General features: G+C 47.0%; 1 protein-coding gene across 4 annotated transcripts in view; it reads right to left on the reverse strand.

Annotated features, from left to right (window-relative positions):
- The window catches only part of CDK5RAP3 (CDK5 regulatory subunit associated protein 3), a 30,105-nt gene extending 14,313 nt beyond the window's left edge, over positions 1 to 15,792 (reverse strand). The window contains exons 1-2 of one of the 4 annotated variants that reach the window (XM_069953249.1): positions 15,676 to 15,792; positions 1,272 to 1,317 (exon numbers count right to left, since the gene is read on the reverse strand). In XM_069953249.1, coding sequence (XP_069809350.1) covers positions 1,272 to 1,317; positions 15,676 to 15,705 — 76 coding nt within the window. In that variant the 5' untranslated portion in view covers positions 15,706 to 15,792. The other 3 variants (XM_069953251.1, XM_069953250.1, XM_069953252.1) reach the window with 3 other exon arrangements.
- Positions 15,793 to 17,229: the final 1,437 nt, after the last annotated feature.

Consider the following 17,229-nt stretch of genomic DNA (forward strand, 5'->3'; position numbering starts at 1 on the left):
ATAAATTATTTAGAGTTTTCCTATTATAACTGATAAGTCTCACTTCAATTTAGTAAAGATCATTACCCCTCTGCTCCCCCACACACACAGCAAATATGGGTTACAGAGATGGGGAACCTTCGGCCCTCCAGCTGTTACAAAACTACAATTCCCATCATGCCTGGACAGCCAAAGGTCCAGGAATGATGGGAATTGTAGTTTTGCAACAGCTGGAGGGCCGAAGGTTCCCCATCTCTGGTGTATTACAACCAGTAAGGGGACAATCTGTATACAACCTCTTTTAGATCAAAATGGGGGAAGCATACACATCTGCCTCCTAGTGGTGTCAAAAACAAACTGCGTTGTGTACAAGATTAAAAGGTTTTTTTTTTTTTTTTTTTAAATTGATGCCCTGGATTGGCCATTAATACCTGATTGGTGAGAGTCTAAAGGTGCGTTTACACGAAACGATAATTGGCCCGATCATACGATTAACGATGTCAGAGTAACGATTTTTCTTTCTTAATGACCAATGTTTAGACGGTACAATATATTGTACGGAAAAATCTTTTGCGATCGCGCGCCCGCAGCCCGGCCCCCCCTCCCGCAGCCCGGCCCCCCCTCCCGCAGCCCGGCCCCCCCTCCCGCAGCCCGGCCCCCCTGCAGCGATCGGAGTGGCGGGGGGGGGGGGGGAAGATCAGAGCGGCGGGGGTGGCGATCAATGCGGCGGCGAGAGTGGCGATCGAGCTGGCGCAGGGGGCTGCAGGCGGCCGGACTATCGCGCGACGACACGAAACGATCTGCAAATTTTTTGCGAACGACGAAGGACAAACGACGATTTGATAACATGTTGAAAGATCAAAATGAACAATTTCTAGTTCGTCGTTTGATCGTTCGCTGCGTTTACACGTACAATTATCGTTCGAATTCGATCGTTATCGCGCAAATTCGCACGATAATCGTTACGTGTAAACGCAGCATTACACCTAGCACCCTCCTGATCAACCATTTGTCAAAGTATATACAGAAGCAGACAGCGCCTTACATTGTGTAGTGGCCATGCTGAGTTACTGAAGTTTAGCTCCTATTCACTTCAATGGAAGCTGTGCTGCAGTAACCCACAACACAATGTACGTCACGCCTCCTGCTCTGTCCTCAGCACCACAGTTCTGCACTGAACTTCACATGATTCGATGTGGATTTCCTGCTGCGGAGTTACATGCTGTGGATCCTGTGTGAAAGTGTTGTAAATTGTATCCAGCACAGTCACCGCCTGGCAAACATCTACTCACCCAGCAGTTTGCTGGTCTGGATGTCGATGGGCACATTCTGAATGTCCTGTAAGACAGAATAACAAATACAATACAATTTACTATATTAGCTACCAGGCACAGTGCCATACATATACTTGTGGCTGTGACTGGTACTGCAGCTTCACTCACCTTTCCTTTCATTGCATACACTGACTGCGCCATACATACACCTGTGGCTGTCACGGGTACTGCTGCTAAGGTCCATGACATACAGCCTTCACTATTTACACTGGCACTGTGCCATACATACACTTGTGGCTGTCACTGGTACTACACCTCAGTAATATTCATTATTATTCACACAGGTACAGCGCCATACATACACTTGTGGCTGTCACTAGTACTACACCTCAGTTATATTCATTATTATTCACATACATACACCTGTAGCTAAGGACCATGCACCTGACCCTTTATTGCTTAAACCGGGACAACGCCATACACACACCTGTGGCTATGACTGATACTGCTGCTCAGGTCCATCCACTTGTCCTGTCAGTGTTTACAGAGGCACAGCGCCATACACAGACTTGTGGCAGTGACAGGTACTGCAGCTCAGGCCCATTTATTTTATTTACAGGTAATTTTGTTGGACAACCCCTTTAATAATTCCTCATGTACCAGGACAAAGACTTGACCTGTCACCCTTAGCAACCAACCTGTAAAAATGACAGCTGCACTGTGATTGGCTGCTAGTGGTCACATGACTGGATCTTATATTTGTTTAGATACACAAGCCTGAAAATTGTGCAAAATGTCAGCCACATAAAGTCACACTCACTAACAACGTGTGTGGGCATTAGTGGTGCATAGGTTTACATGGGAAAAACAGCATAAAATACAGCAATAAATCTGGCACACTGTATGCTTATCTCTGGCCTAGCTATGTCTTCAGGGCCTGGCATAAACTAAACACAACTACGGCTGTGGTGGGACTACAAGTGCCAGCACTGACTGACAGCTGCAGGTTGGCCTGTACCAGCGGCCCGAGCTGATAAAAAAAACTACAATTCCCATGATGTCCGGGCAGCAGAAAGCTCTGCAGGCATGATGGGAGTTGTAGTTTTTAAACAGCTGGAGAGCCACAGTACGGGGAACGATGGTATAAGCCAACGCCGCCGCTGACTCTTCTCCCGAAGCCTCATACCACCACAGCAGCGGGTGACATGCCGCTCCCCCTCTCCCTCAACACCGACAGACCTGCATCCCGGCTCCGGTGACTCTTAGGACACGTGTACAGGACACAAGCTCCTTGACCAATCAGAGGCTCGAGTGCGGCTAACCGGGCTCCGCCCCTACCCGGAATCCACCAATGACAGGAGGGGCGGGACTACGCGATAAGACGACGTTGTACGGAATAAGTCGCAATGCCGGGAAGTAACGCTAGGGGCAGTAGAGACATCCTGTGTGTTCAATGTACAGTAGTATCCTTTAATTCATAGTTCGTATGTAAAATTATAAGTTTGCTTTTTACACATCTATGTGTGTGTGTAATATAAATACTGTATATATATATATATATATATATATATATATATATATATATATATATATACAGGGGCGGTCTTGGCATTTCTGGGGCCCCAAGCAAAGTTATGTCTGGGCCCCCCCCTCGACACGCGTTCCAAAACAATAGACCGCTGTGTGCTGCCCCCAGTAGTATATACCCCTTGTGCGCTACCGCCAGTAATATATACTCTTTGTGTGCTGCCCCCAATAGTATATACCCCTTGTGTCCTGCCCCCAGTAGGATATAGCCCTTGTTTGCTTCCCCCAGTAGTATATAAACCCCTGTTTTCCCCCAGTTATATATAGCCCCCCGTGTGCTCCCCCCAGAAGTATATAGACCTCCTGTGTGCTGCCCCAGTTGTATATAGACCGCCTGTGTGCTGCCCCCAGTTGTATATACCCCCTGTGTGCTCCCCCACTGTATATAGGCCCCCTGTGTGCTCCCTCAGGGGTATTTAGCCCCCCTGTGTGCTCCCCCACTTGGATATAGACCCCCTGTGTGCTCCCCCACTTGGATATAGACCCCTGTGTGCTCCTCCAGTAGTATATAAACCCCTTGTGTGGTTACCCCAGTAGTATATAGACCCCCTGTGTGCCCCCCCAGTATTATATAGACCCCTTGTGTGCTGCCCCAGTTGTATACAGACCCCTGTGTGCTCCCCCAGTTATATATAGACCACCTGTATGCCTCACAAGTAGTATATAGACCCCCTGTATGTTCCCCCAGTAGTATATAGACCCCCTGTGTGCCCCACCAGTAGTATATAGACCCCTGTGTGCTCCCCCAGTAGTGTATAGCCCCCCTGTGTGCTCTCCCACTTGGATATAGACCTCCTGTGTGCTCTCCAAGTTGTATATAGACCCCATTCTGCTGCCCCAAGTAGTATATAGACCCCCTGTGTGCCCCACCAGTAGTATATAGACCCCTCTGTGAAGCCCCAGTAGTCTATAGCCCCCCTGTGCGCTCCCCCTGTTATATAGCCCCCCTGTGTGCTCCCCCCATTTATATAGACCCCCGATGTGTGCTCCCCCTTTTATATAGCCCCCTATGTGCTCCCCCTCCCATATAGTATATAACACAATAAAACAAACACTTATACTCACCTGGGTCCGGGCGTCTCCTCTTCTCTTCACTCTTGTGGCCGCAGCAAGGGTTGTCCCTGCGATCACAAGAGGCCGCACTCCCCTTGTCCTGGCGCCGATGCTCCAGTGATGTCACTGGAGCGCCGGCACCACAAGGACAAAGCTGCCACTTGTGACCGCAGGGAAAACTCTTCCTGCGGCCACAAGAGTGACTGACAGGAAGGGGGCCAATGTCTCCCGCCCTGTCAGTGCTGCTGCATGTAACTATGAGCGCTCATTACGAGTGCTCATAGTTACAGTTCAGATGACAGCAGCGAGCGGGGCAGCGGCCCTGTCCAGCGGTCTTGAGCACAAGAGCGGAGCGTGGGGGCCCCCCTGGATGTTGGGGCCCCAAGCGATCGCTTGGGGTGCTTGGTGCCAAAGACCGCCACTGTATATATATATATATATATATATATATATATATATATATATATATAGCATAGGCATTTTTGTCACATAAGTTAAATTTACTACCTTGACCATCTGCAGTGTATTGCGGTACTGGTAGAGTGGGTGGGATTTTAAAGGGGTATTCGGGAGAAAAAAAAACTTTTTAAATGAACTGGTGCCAGAAAGTTATAAAGATTTGTATGTTACTTATTTTAAAAAATCTCCAGTCTTCCGGTACTTATCAGCTGCTGTATGCCCTGCAGGAAATAGTGTATTCTTACTAGTCTGACACAGTGCTCTCTGTTGCCACCTCCGTCCGTGTCAGGAACTGTCCACAGCAGTAGAGGTTTTCTATAGGGACAGTTCCTGACATGGCCAGAAGTGGTAGCAGAGAGCACTGTGTCAGACTGGAAATACACCACTTCCTGCAGGACATACAGCAGCTGATAAGTACTGGAAGACTTGAGATTTTTAAATAGAAGTTGATTTGAAAACAATTTCTTTTCTCCTGAGTACCCCTTTAAGAAATCTGTTTCACAGAGCAGAACATTTTTACACGGAACCCATGCGGAAATGGTGAATTTTAAAGCCACAGCAAAGCAGTAAGCCAGGATGAGCAGGCTCAGAGGAGCGGGAGGCGATTTCTCCGCAGCGGCACCTGCATCCGGAGCGGGACCAGCACGAGGGGGTAAGTACAGTATATGATCCTTTATCCAGGGGTAGAGTGGGTTCTGTCCTGGGTGCTTGGGTGACAGATTCCCTTTAAAGGGGTTATCCAGCGCTACAAAAACATGGCCACTTTCCCCCTACTGTTGTCTCCAGTTTGGGTGGGGTTTTGAAACTCTGTTCTATTGAAGTAAATGGAGCTTAATTGCAAACTGCACCTGAACTGGAGACAACAGTAGGGGGAAAAGTGGCCATGTTTTTGTAGCGCTGGATAACCCCTTTAAAGGGGTTGTCCAGCAAAAATCTTGTCCAGCAAAAATCATCAGGTGTCAGAAAGTTACATAGATTTGTAATTTACTTCTATTTAAAAATCTCAAGTCTTCCCATACTTATCAGCTGATGTATGTCCTGCAGGAAATAGTGTTTTATTTTCATTCAGACACGGTGCTCTCTGCTGACATCTCTGGCCGAGACAGGAACTGTTTTCTATGGGGATTCATAGAAAACCGAGTTCCTGTCTCAGCCAGAGGTGTCAGCAGAGAGCACTGTTCCAGACTGAAAGTAAAACACCACTTCCTGCAGGACATACAGTAGCTGATAAGTATGGGAAGACTTGAGATTTTTTAAATAGAAGTCAATTACAAATCTATATAAATTTTGGACACCTGTTGAGTTGAAGAAATAAGATTTTCGCTGGACAACCCCTTTAAGTATATTCTCTCCTCACTCTTTGCTATGTGACTGAGACAGACCCCCAATGTAGGTCTATGGGACCATCTCGTTCTCATGCACAGATAGAGGTGAGAGAAGCGCTCACCCATGTGCTTCTCTCCCCACTCGTTTTAGTGTTCTCTGAACACACTTTTTACATGGCTTCATGATGTGTTAAAATTTTAGGTACACGCTATAATAACTTACTCAGCAGCAAATCCACAACAGTTGCAAACAACTTGGTTGAAATTTGCCATAATTACTGTGAATTTTCCGATATTTAGCTGTCCAGGCATGATGGGAACTGTAGTTTGGAAGGTTTGTTTGATATCCAAAGCTGGCACATAGTCCTAGCTTTATAGCAGGGGTGGGGAACCTTCGGCCCTTCAGCTGTTGCAAAACTACAATTCCCATCATGCCTGGACAGCCAAAGCTTTAGCTTTGGCTGTCCAGGCATGATGGGAATTGTAGTTTTGCAATAGCTGCTTCTGGTCAGATGACCACAGCGATGCAAGGCAGCAATGCTAACCACTGAGCCGCCATGCAGTTTTATTTGCCAGAACAATTCAGACCTTGTACAAGGGTTGGGGCAGAGTCGGCCATAATCCTATTGTTTCGCAGTAATAAGAAATGTTGCTCTTAGCAGTAAAATTGTTAAACCTACGCAGATGTACCTGGCATGAATCATCACTACATCTCAGAATGTCCTGTAAAAATAATCGTTCAATGCACTGTTATAGCCGTATCCCATCCCAAGCACGACCAATAAAGAAGGCAATGTATGTCATTAAACATGATATGAATACAGAGTAAATGAGGAACCTAGCCGTACTATTCACCAAATCGGCACATTCTTCCTATGTGGACACACCTACATGCTATATCTGTATATGCAAATACCACTGATAACATATGGCATATAGAAATTACATTACCTGCAATAGAGATCATACAGCGCTATTTGCAAAGTAACTTACTTCATCAAAAGGAGAACTCCAGCAAAATTTTTTATTAAAGTATTGTATTCCCCACCAAAAGTTATACAAATCACCAATAAACACTTATTACAGAAATTGTACATAAGGTACTTTTTTCCCTGCACTTACTACTGCATCAAGGCTTCACTTCCTGGATAACATGGTAATGTCACTACCTGGATAACATGGTGATGCCACTTCCTAGATAACATGGTGATGTCACTTCCTGGATAAAATAGTGATGTCACGACCCGACTTCCAGAGCTGAGCGGGCTGTGGCTGCTGGAGAGGATGATGGCAGGGGGACACTGAGGGACACAGGGCACTGGAGGGACACTGAGCATCCCCCTGCCATCATCCTCTCCAGCAGCCACAGTCCGCACAGATCTGGGAGTCGGGTCGTGACATCACCATTTTATCCAGGAAGTGACATCACCATGTTATCCAGGAAGAAACAGGAGAAAGCCGCACATCCAAAATTGCATGAGGCGGGTGCTGCGCGGAGTCAGTCCCCTGGCTTGGGGATCCCCAAAAGTATGTCCAGATATTCCTCAGCACGCCAGCATAGGTGGTGAAAAGGTGATTTATTCTATAAAGTACAAAAGATACAAAAGATGCGACGTTTCGACCTCCTCACGAGGTCATTATCAAGCAGGGGCGTAACTAGGATTCATGGGGCCCCATAGCAAAAAACTTTATGGGCCCCCCCCCCACTCACCTGCCAGACACACACTCACCTGGCCTGGCACAGTTCCCCGGCGTGCCACTTGTGCACCATGGGGCTGGGAGAATAAAGGAATGCTGCGACGGGCAAAGTGAGTATGTATATGGGGGGGGGGGGGGGTAGGTTTGGGAGCTCTTGTGGCTGGAGGTGCACAGCTGCCTCTGGCCACAAAAGAAACCCTCTCTGCCATGCGACGTGTTGTGAGCCGCCATGAAGGCGGAGCACTGTGGTGCTGGCTATCCCTTGTGTATTGTGCTACCATCTCCCCCTCATGTACTGTGCCATCATCTTAAGTGTGTGAACTACAACTCCTATTAAGACCTGCAAATAACCACACACACACCATGCTGAGAGATGTAGTCCTGTATATTACCCCACACACAATGCTGGGAGATGTAGTCCTGTATATTACCCCACACACCATGCTGGGGATGTAGTCCTGTATATTACCCCACACTATGCTGGGAGATGTAGTCCTGTATATTACCCTACACACCATGCTGGGGATGTAGTCCTGTATATTACCACACACTATGCTGGGAGATGTAGTCCTGTATATTACCCCACACACCATGCTGGGAGATGTAGTCCTGTATATTACCACACACAACATGCTGGGAGATGTAGTCCTGTATATTACCACACACTATGCTGGGAGATGTAGTCCTGTATATTACCCCACACACAATGCTGGGAGATGTAGTCCTGTATATTACCCCACACACCATGCTGGGGATGTAGTCCTGTATATTACCACACACCATGCTGGGGATGTAGTCCTGTATATTACCACACACCATGCTGGGAGATGTAGTCCTGTATATTACCACACACCATGCTGGGGGATGTAGTCCTGTATATTACCACACACAATGCTGGGAGATGTAGTCCTGTATATTACCCCACACACCATGCTGGGGATGTAGTCCTGTATATTACCACACACCATGCTGGGGATGTAGTCCTGTATATTACCACACACCATGCTGGGAGATGTAGTCCTGTATACTACCACACACAGCATGCTGGGAGATGTAGTCCTGTATACTACCACACACCATGCTGGGAGATGTAGTCCTGTATATAACTGTGCCATGCTCCCCCCTCGATACTGAGTCATCCTCTTATCCATTGCAGAACTACAACTCCCATTATGTTCTGCCAATAGGGCTTGATGGGGATTGTAGTTCTGCAACAGTGACAGCAACAGGTTACAAAACTACAACTCCCACCATGAACTATTAGCAGGACATGGTGGGGTTTATAGTTTTCTGTGGGGAATCTTACCTGACCTGGTTCCTGCTCTGGCAGCTCCTCTTCTGGTCCTGTGCTGTCTGGTCTGAGCTCTCGTCCAGAAGGAGGGGGAGAACGGGGGTCACGGGCGGCCCTGAAACACCATCTGGGGGGCTCCAGGAAACTGCTCCCTTGTTGAGGGGGGGGGGGCGCCGAGGGATGACAGGGACCAGGATCTGTGGCGGCGCTGGGGCCGCGCCTACACGCTACACCGGGGGAGGGGGGGGGGGCGCTCTGATTGGCGGGACGCGGAGGGGGCGGTGGTCAGAGGTGGGCTGGACGAAGCCGAGTGCTGGCTCCGGGAAGCCTGGAAAGGGGACAGCGCCGGTGATGCTCTTATACACCGCTAACGGTGGGGGTTGGCGGTGTCCTGAGATGCATGTGGTAGCATCATGAAGGCAGGCCATGCTTTGCCCTGGGGGGCCCGGGCCCCCCTGTGGCCCGGGCCCCCCCGCGGCTGCGTGCCCTGCCTTCATGGTAGCTACGCCACTGTTATCAAGCATAGTGGGAGTGTCCAAGTGATGTCATTTTATAGCCAACAGCTTAGCATAATCAATGACGTCATAAATACATTTGCATATATAAACAAAATAAAGTATGGTACAAAACAGGATAAAGTGCGGCAGACATCTTTTATCCGCACTTTATCCTGTTTTGTACCATACTTTATTTTGTTTATATATGCAAATGTATTTATGACGTCATTGATTATGCTAAGCTGTTGGCTATAAAATGACAGCGGTTTAGACAAGTACATTTGCGAAGGATTTATTATGATGAACGACTTATAGCTCGTTGTTTGATAAGTAGATGTTATTACATGGGCAGATAATTGCTTATTTTTGGTTGTTATAGTTCTTACAGAACAATCGATCGGTGTAATAGGGTTTTAAAGGGGTACTTCAGCAAAAATTTCTTTCTTTCAAAGCAACTGGTGTCAGAAAGTGCCAAAGATTTGTAATTTACTTCTATGAATAATATCTCAAGTTTTCTGGTATTTGTCCTGCAGGAAGTGGTGTATTGTTTCCAGTCTGACACGGTGCTCTCTGCTGCCACCTCTGTCCATGTCAGGAACTGTCCAGACCAGCAGCAAATCCCCATAGAAAACCTCTACTGCTCTCCACACTGGAAAGAATACACCACTTCCTGCAGGACATGCAGCAGCTGATAAGTACTAGAGGACAAGATTTTTTAATAGAAGTAAATTACAAATATCTGGCACCAGCTGATTTAAAAGATTTTTTTCTTGCTGGAGTACCCCTTTAACACATACACTCCTATTTGAATTATACTCATATGAAGAGGGGGCAGGAAGGCTCATGTTAAATGGATGGAAAAAAAAGTACTGCCTAGCATAAATCTCCTGTCCCCTACTAGTCTATATTAGTAACATATTACATGGTTCCCCAATGCCATCATGTAGGCGTGCAGGCAATTTTACCTGCGGATTACAGCTGATCATTGGGGGATTCTAGCAATCAGAACAAGCAATGAACCATCTGATAGCTGTTTAGATGACAACCCTCTTAAATGTCATTGGTATTCCATGTGTTGTATCACTGTTACTTGTAGGGACATCTTCAACTAACAAGGTCAGGGGATGTACACATTTTCAGAGAAACATGGGGGGAGAATTATCAAGCATGGTGTAAAGCGAAACTGGCTCAGTTGCCCCTAGCAACCAATCAGATTCCACCTTTCATTTTCCAAAGAGTCTGTGAGGAATGAAAGGTGGAATCTGATTGGTTGCTAGGGGTAACTGAGCCAGTTTCGCTTTACACCATGCTTGATAATTCTCCCCCATAGTATACGATCCGGCCATGATTCCATCTGGCCGCATGGAAAACTGACATGTCAGTTCTCTGTGGCTGTTATTCATTGAATAACGGCTGCAGAGAACCTGTTGGTTCTCACAGTGGAGCACGCGGCTGCATGCTCCATTGTAGTGGTGAATTCAGCAGAAATTAAGATCATCCAGCCGGTACTGCAGTACCAGCCTGGATGATCTTCTCTGACACCGGCCGTTCTGTGACCCGGCCGGTGTCTTATACCATGTGAATATGGCCTAATAGAAGATCTTTGGAGGGAGCTGAAACTTAGTGTTGGCCAGTGACAAACCTGAAACCTGAAAGATCTGGAGAAGATGTTCCCACTGAGCAAAACTAGCGGAACTCCGTTAGCCTCCCGCTCGTAATGGGAGTCTATGGGAGGTGCGCGCTCCTGCCCTGTCCACGCTGAAGAATAAACATGTTCATTCTTCAGCGCGGACAGGGCAGGAGCACGCGCCTCCCATAGACTCCCATTATGAGCGGGAGGCTAACGGCATTTCCGCCGCGGAATTCCGCTAGTTTTGCTCAGTGGGAACGGGGCCTAACTGCAAACACAGGTTACTGGGCCAAATATTAGCTGCCGTTTTCCGTTGTATCAAATATTTATTTCATGCAATAAAATGCTAAATATGTGATTTTCCGGAATTTTCCTTCTAATTGTGTCTCTCACAGTCGATGTGTGCCTACAATCAGTATTACACACCTATGATATATCATATCATATACTTATTTTCCCCACTGTATGACATGTATACTATTATAGCCTATGAGTGACAGGTTCAATAAAGGGATGCCTATCAGTGGCGTCCAGCACATAAAATATAATGGCATAGCTTTATGGATACATCTTAATAAAACTTACAAAGTATCTATAAGAAGGATCCCATATTATTCTATGGCTGACAGATACCATGTATCTCTGAAAATAAGACAGGGTCTTATATTATGTTTTCTCTGATAAAGAGATCCAGGCCTTATTTTCGGGGTAGGTCTTATTTTCTAAGAAACATGTTCTATGCCCCTACCCTGTATCCCCACTCTATACGGTAGGTAGCCTCCATACTGTTGTTAGGCTCCTATACTGTAAGCTCCCCTGTAGTTAGACCTCCATACTGTATACCCCCCCTCCCCCTGTAGTTCTTCCCCCATATTGCATACATCCCCTCTTTGCAGTAAGGACCCCCATGCTTTATCCCTCGCTCCCCCTGTAGTTGTACCATACTGTATACATACTGTATACATCCACCTCTGAAGGTGGTCCCCCATACTGTATACCTCCCACCCCTCTGTAGTTGTACCCCCATACTGTATGCATCCCCCCTCTGCAGGTAGTCCCCATACTGTATACATCCCCCCTCTGCAGGTAGTCCCCATACTGTATACATCCCCCTCTGTAGTTGTTCGCCCATACTATTTACATCTCTTGTCTGCAGGTAGTCCCCATAATATATACTTTTCTCTCCCCTCTGTATAGGGCTGGGCGATTAATCGAATTAATTCGATTAATTCGCCCAGAAGGTTAGAATCGATTTGATTTTTTGTGAAAATCGTAAATTCGATTTTCACAAAAAATCATTGCGGGCAGAGAAGGGCAGAGAAGCGCGGAGAGTCAGTCGGGCGGGCGGACGGGAGGTGCAGGTGCCGGGCAGGAGATGGAGGGCGGGCAGCACTGCGTGGAGGTGCCGGCCGGCCATGAGGTGCAGGTTACGGCCGGCGGGAAGTGAGGGGGCGGCGCTGCGTGGAGGTGCCGGGCGGGCGGGAAGTGCGGCGAGGTGCCGGGCGGGCGGGAAGTGCGGCGAGGTGCAGGTCGGTCGGCAGTCCCCCAGAGCCGCGACCGACCTTCCCCAGCTGTACACATAGCCCTCCTCCCCTCACCCCGGCCACACATGCAGGTCCCGGTCTCTGCAGGGACTGTAGTGGTGATAGCGTCGCTGCCATTACTGGAGCTGTACAGCAGGATCTTCACCCCTGATCCCGCTGTACAGCTCCAGTAATGGCAGCGACGCTATCACCACTACAGTCCCTGCAGAGACCGGGACCTGCATGTGTGGCCGGGGTGAGGGGAGGAGGGCTATGTGTACTCCTTTCCCAATCATTCCCAGCTGCCCCAGCCCCCCTCCATCTCCCCCAGTCGCCCTCCATCTCCCCCAGTCGCCCTCCATCACCCCCAGTCGCCCTCCATCACCCCCAGTCGCCCTCCATCACCCCCACTCCTCCTCCATCACCCCCAGTCGCCCTCCATCACCCCCACTCCTCCTCCATCACCCCCAGTCGCCCTCCGTCACCCCCAGTCGCCCTCCATCACCCCCAGTCGCCCTCCATCACCCCCAGTCGCCCTCCATCACCCCCACTCCTCCTCCATCACCCCCAGTCGCCCTCCATCACCCCCACTCCTCCTCCATCACCCCCAGTCGCCCTCCGTCACCCCCAGTCGCCCTCCGTCACCCCCAGTCCCCCTCCATCCCCCCCTAGCTGCCCATCTGTACCTGTACTACTACACCCCTCATCTGTACCTGTACTACTACTACACCCCTCATCTATACCTGTACTACTACTACACCCCTCATCTATACCTGTACTACTACTACTACACCCCATCTATACCTGTACTACTACCACACCCCTCATCTATACCTGTACTACTACCACACCCCTCATCTATACCTGTACTACTACCACACCCCTCATCTTTACCTGTACTACTACTACACCCCTCATCTGTACCTGTACTACTACACCCCTCATGTATACCTGTACTACTACTACACCCCTCATCTATACCTGTACTACTACTACTACACCCCATCTATACCTGTACTACTACCACACCCCTCATCTATACCTGTACTACTACTACACCCCTCATCTATACCTGTACTACTACTACACCCCTCATCTGTACCTATACTACTACTACACCCCTCATCTATACCTGTACTACTACTACACCCCTCATGTATACCTGTACTACTACTACACCCCTCATCTGTACCTGTACTACTACTACACCCCTCATCTATACCTGTACTACTACTACACCCCTCATCTGTACCTGTACTACTACACCCCTCATCTATACCTGTACTACTACTACACCCCATCTATACCTGTACTACTACTACACCCCTCATCTGTACCTGTACTACTACTACACCCCTCATCTATACCTGTACTACCACACCCCTCATCTATACCTGTACTACTACTACACCCCTCATCTATACCTGTACTACTACACCCCTCATCTATACCTGTACTACTACACCCCTCATCTGTACCTGTACTACTACTACTACACTCCTCATCTATACCTGTACTACTACTACACCCCTCATCTATACGTGTACTAGTACTACACCCCTCATCTTTACCTGTACTACTACACCCCTCATCTGTACCTGTACTACTACTACTACTACTACACTCCTCATCTATACCTGTACTACTACTACACCCCTCATCTATACGTGTACTACTACTGCACCCCTCATCTATACGTGTACTACTACTGCACCCCTCATCTATACGTGTACTACTACTGCACCCCTCATCTATACGTGTACTACTACTGCACCCCTCATCTTTACCTGTACTACTACTACACCCCTCATCTGTACCTGTACTACTACACCCCTCATCTGTACCTGTACTACTACACCCCTCATCTGTACCTGTACTACTACTACACCCCTCATCTGTACCTGTACTACTACTACTACACCCCTCATCTGTACCTGTACTACTACACCCCTCATCTGTACCTGTACTACTACACCCCTCATCTTTACCTGTACTACTACTACTACACCCCTTATCCACTATACCTCCACTACTAAACACACAAAGAAGATCTCCTATACTATATGGGGGCCCAGAACGGCACACAGGGGGCTTGTCTACTACAGGGGAGCACTGTTACAGTGAGAAGCAATACAGTTGTCTCAAATGTCATTAAAATAGTATCTGATGCTGCAAGGACAAAACTATTCTGTTTATTTAGCAAAAAGGAAAAAAAAAATCGAGATTTAAATCGAGAATCGTCCAAAATTTTTAAAAAATCGAGATTCTATTTTTTGGCCATATCGCCCAGCTCTACCTCTGTAATTGTTCCCCCATACTGTATACATCCCACCTCTGCAGGTAGTCTTTATACTGTCTACCTCCAGCCCCCCCCCCCCCCCATAGTTGCCCCCATACTTCCTATATTCATTGTCCCCTACTGTGCATCTTCTTACCGCTCCTGCAGCTTGTGCTGAGCAAGTGGGGGCGGAGCATAAGCCTGGCCCTGATTGGCTGATGCTCAGCACCCGGTGTCAGCAATCCAGTCAGCTGACTATAACTAGGGCTTATTATTGGAGTAGGGATTATATCCAGTTATTATTCATCCAGTTGGGCTTATATCCAGTTTATTATTAGAATAGGGCTTATATTCCAAGTCTATGTTATAAGCCTGCAAAGTGACGCTATTTTTGGAGAAGGAAGGTACTACAAAGCCAACATACTCCCCTGATCCCTCACTGATGTTCTCCCTCTACCTGGTCCCCTACTGCAGTTGTCTTCTTCCTCCTCTCAATGATATTTAATATTCACTTAGCCAATCAATGTGATGAACGGACGTTCCTACTCGGATGAAACATCATTGCAAACAGGAAGAAGGGGAGTGCTTCAGGGACACAAGTGCAGGGAGAATGACAGTAACAGAAGGGAATCAGGGGAGGTGAGTATGCTGGCAAATTTGTCTTCAGTGCACACAGTGGCATATAAGAATATATATACAACTATATTTTTTGTATTTATTTTTACTAAAAAAAAAAAAACTATTTAAAGGGAGGCAAAACCAGGGCGTAAACACCCGGTTGGTTTCAGCATTTTGTTAAAGAAAAAAGACTAAAAAAAGGTGGTACTTTTTATGGGTTGCACAAAATGTTATGGTTGTTGTGCGGCGAAATTTTTAAAAGAGCAATCGATTCTTGTTAAAGCAATTCATGCTAAAACAACTATGCTAGGGTAGTACTTGGAGCACTTTTTCCCCCAAAAAAATTATCAAAAAGGCACATGATAAATCAGATGTAAAAGGTAGATAGCCAGGCCCCCCCCCCCCCCCGTCCTTGCGCAAAAACGTAGAAATGGCAAAAATGACACCACCGAAGCTTCCTTACCATATGGTGATGGAGAACTATAGTGGCCATAGTCACATAAAACACCCATCCATGGGATAAAGCCAATGTATACTTTGCTTTCACCTTTCCCTCCACTACACGTCCAGGATGAGCGCAGATCCACAGCCCTGATTTCTATTGTTGCACACTTCTGTCACACTCACCTGCTGAACTCTGTTAAAATGTGACAGGTGTGTCCTACCTATAAATATTCATGTCTCAGTTCCTGTTCTCTCCTGTTTGTTGAGCTGGGAGGGTCAGGTTTAACCTTCAGAGAGAGTGAGCGAGAGAAAGAAGCCGAGACACCTGTACCAGGCTGAGCGAGACTCCTGTGTCCACAGAGACCAAAAGAGACCTCTGTCCCAGTCAAGTTATTCAAGTAGAAGAATTGACAGCCCTGTACCAGTGCCATATCTTTATAGCCGGGGAGGACATAAACAGAGACGAGAGGCACCTGTTTACCTGCCAGAAGAAGATACTATAGACATACGGATACTCGAGAAGAAACTGATACTCCTGTATCCTAGAAGAGCGCTGTGACAACAAGACATTGTTGGAGACACAGGTAGGCTTTAGCTCGTCTTACTTAACAAACCCAGCCATCTATAATTTCCCTCTAACATATGTTGTATAGATCATAAAGCTGCTTTATTCTTTTACAATATAACTTGCCATCCATCAAGACTGAATCGCCCCAGGCCCGATATACCGTACTGTAGCAGGTGCATGGGGCTTCTTGGGCTGTTATTGCTTCTAGAATTCCTTGTCGGCAGTGGATCATGGAAGATGAGTACAGCGGTCAAGATGGTTAGACATTATGACGAAGTTTACCTGATTCTAATTTTTTTTTTACGCCCAACATTGAGGATCTGAAGCGCTGAAATTCTAAGGGATTTTCATATATATTGGAAAATCCCTTGACTATTAACTATGAAGAGGTGGAAGATGTTTTGCCAAATCTAGGAATCATTTATCCTTTATGGCTTGTAGCTTATTATTTTCTATCCATCTATCTATCTATCTATTCAAAGGATGAGAGCAGCACAACTTGTGATAACTGGTGCCAGCGGGTCGGACCGTAGACCTGGGTCCACTGTAGTATATATATAGATGAACCAGCAGCACTCTGTTCTTTGTAGTTCAAAACAAAAGTGTCTTTATTCCATATAAGTGCGACGTTTCAACCGCCTCTCGCTGTCTTTTTCAAGCTTGAAAAAGACCGCGAGAGGCGGTTGAAACGTCGCACTTATATGGAATAAAGACACTTTTGTTTTGAACTACAAAGAACAGAGTGCTGTTGGTTCATCTATATATCTATCTATCTATCTATCTATCTATAATTTATATATGCGATTTTGTTGTAGCGTCAAGAGATTTTTTATCTCAGCGTTTACGTAGTAAAAGCCATATGCAACAACAATGAATATTCTATAGCAGCAGTAACCTTTGTCCCCAGCCGATCCCTTAGAATGTAATAGAAAACTGTCAGTATAGAAGTGACAGCATATAATCTGGGGCCTTAGCCATTAACATTAATACTAGTACTATAGCTAT

This window comes from Dendropsophus ebraccatus, chromosome 14, assembly GCF_027789765.1.
Source record: "Dendropsophus ebraccatus isolate aDenEbr1 chromosome 14, aDenEbr1.pat, whole genome shotgun sequence".
Classification (NCBI taxonomy): domain Eukaryota; kingdom Metazoa; phylum Chordata; class Amphibia; order Anura; family Hylidae; genus Dendropsophus; species Dendropsophus ebraccatus.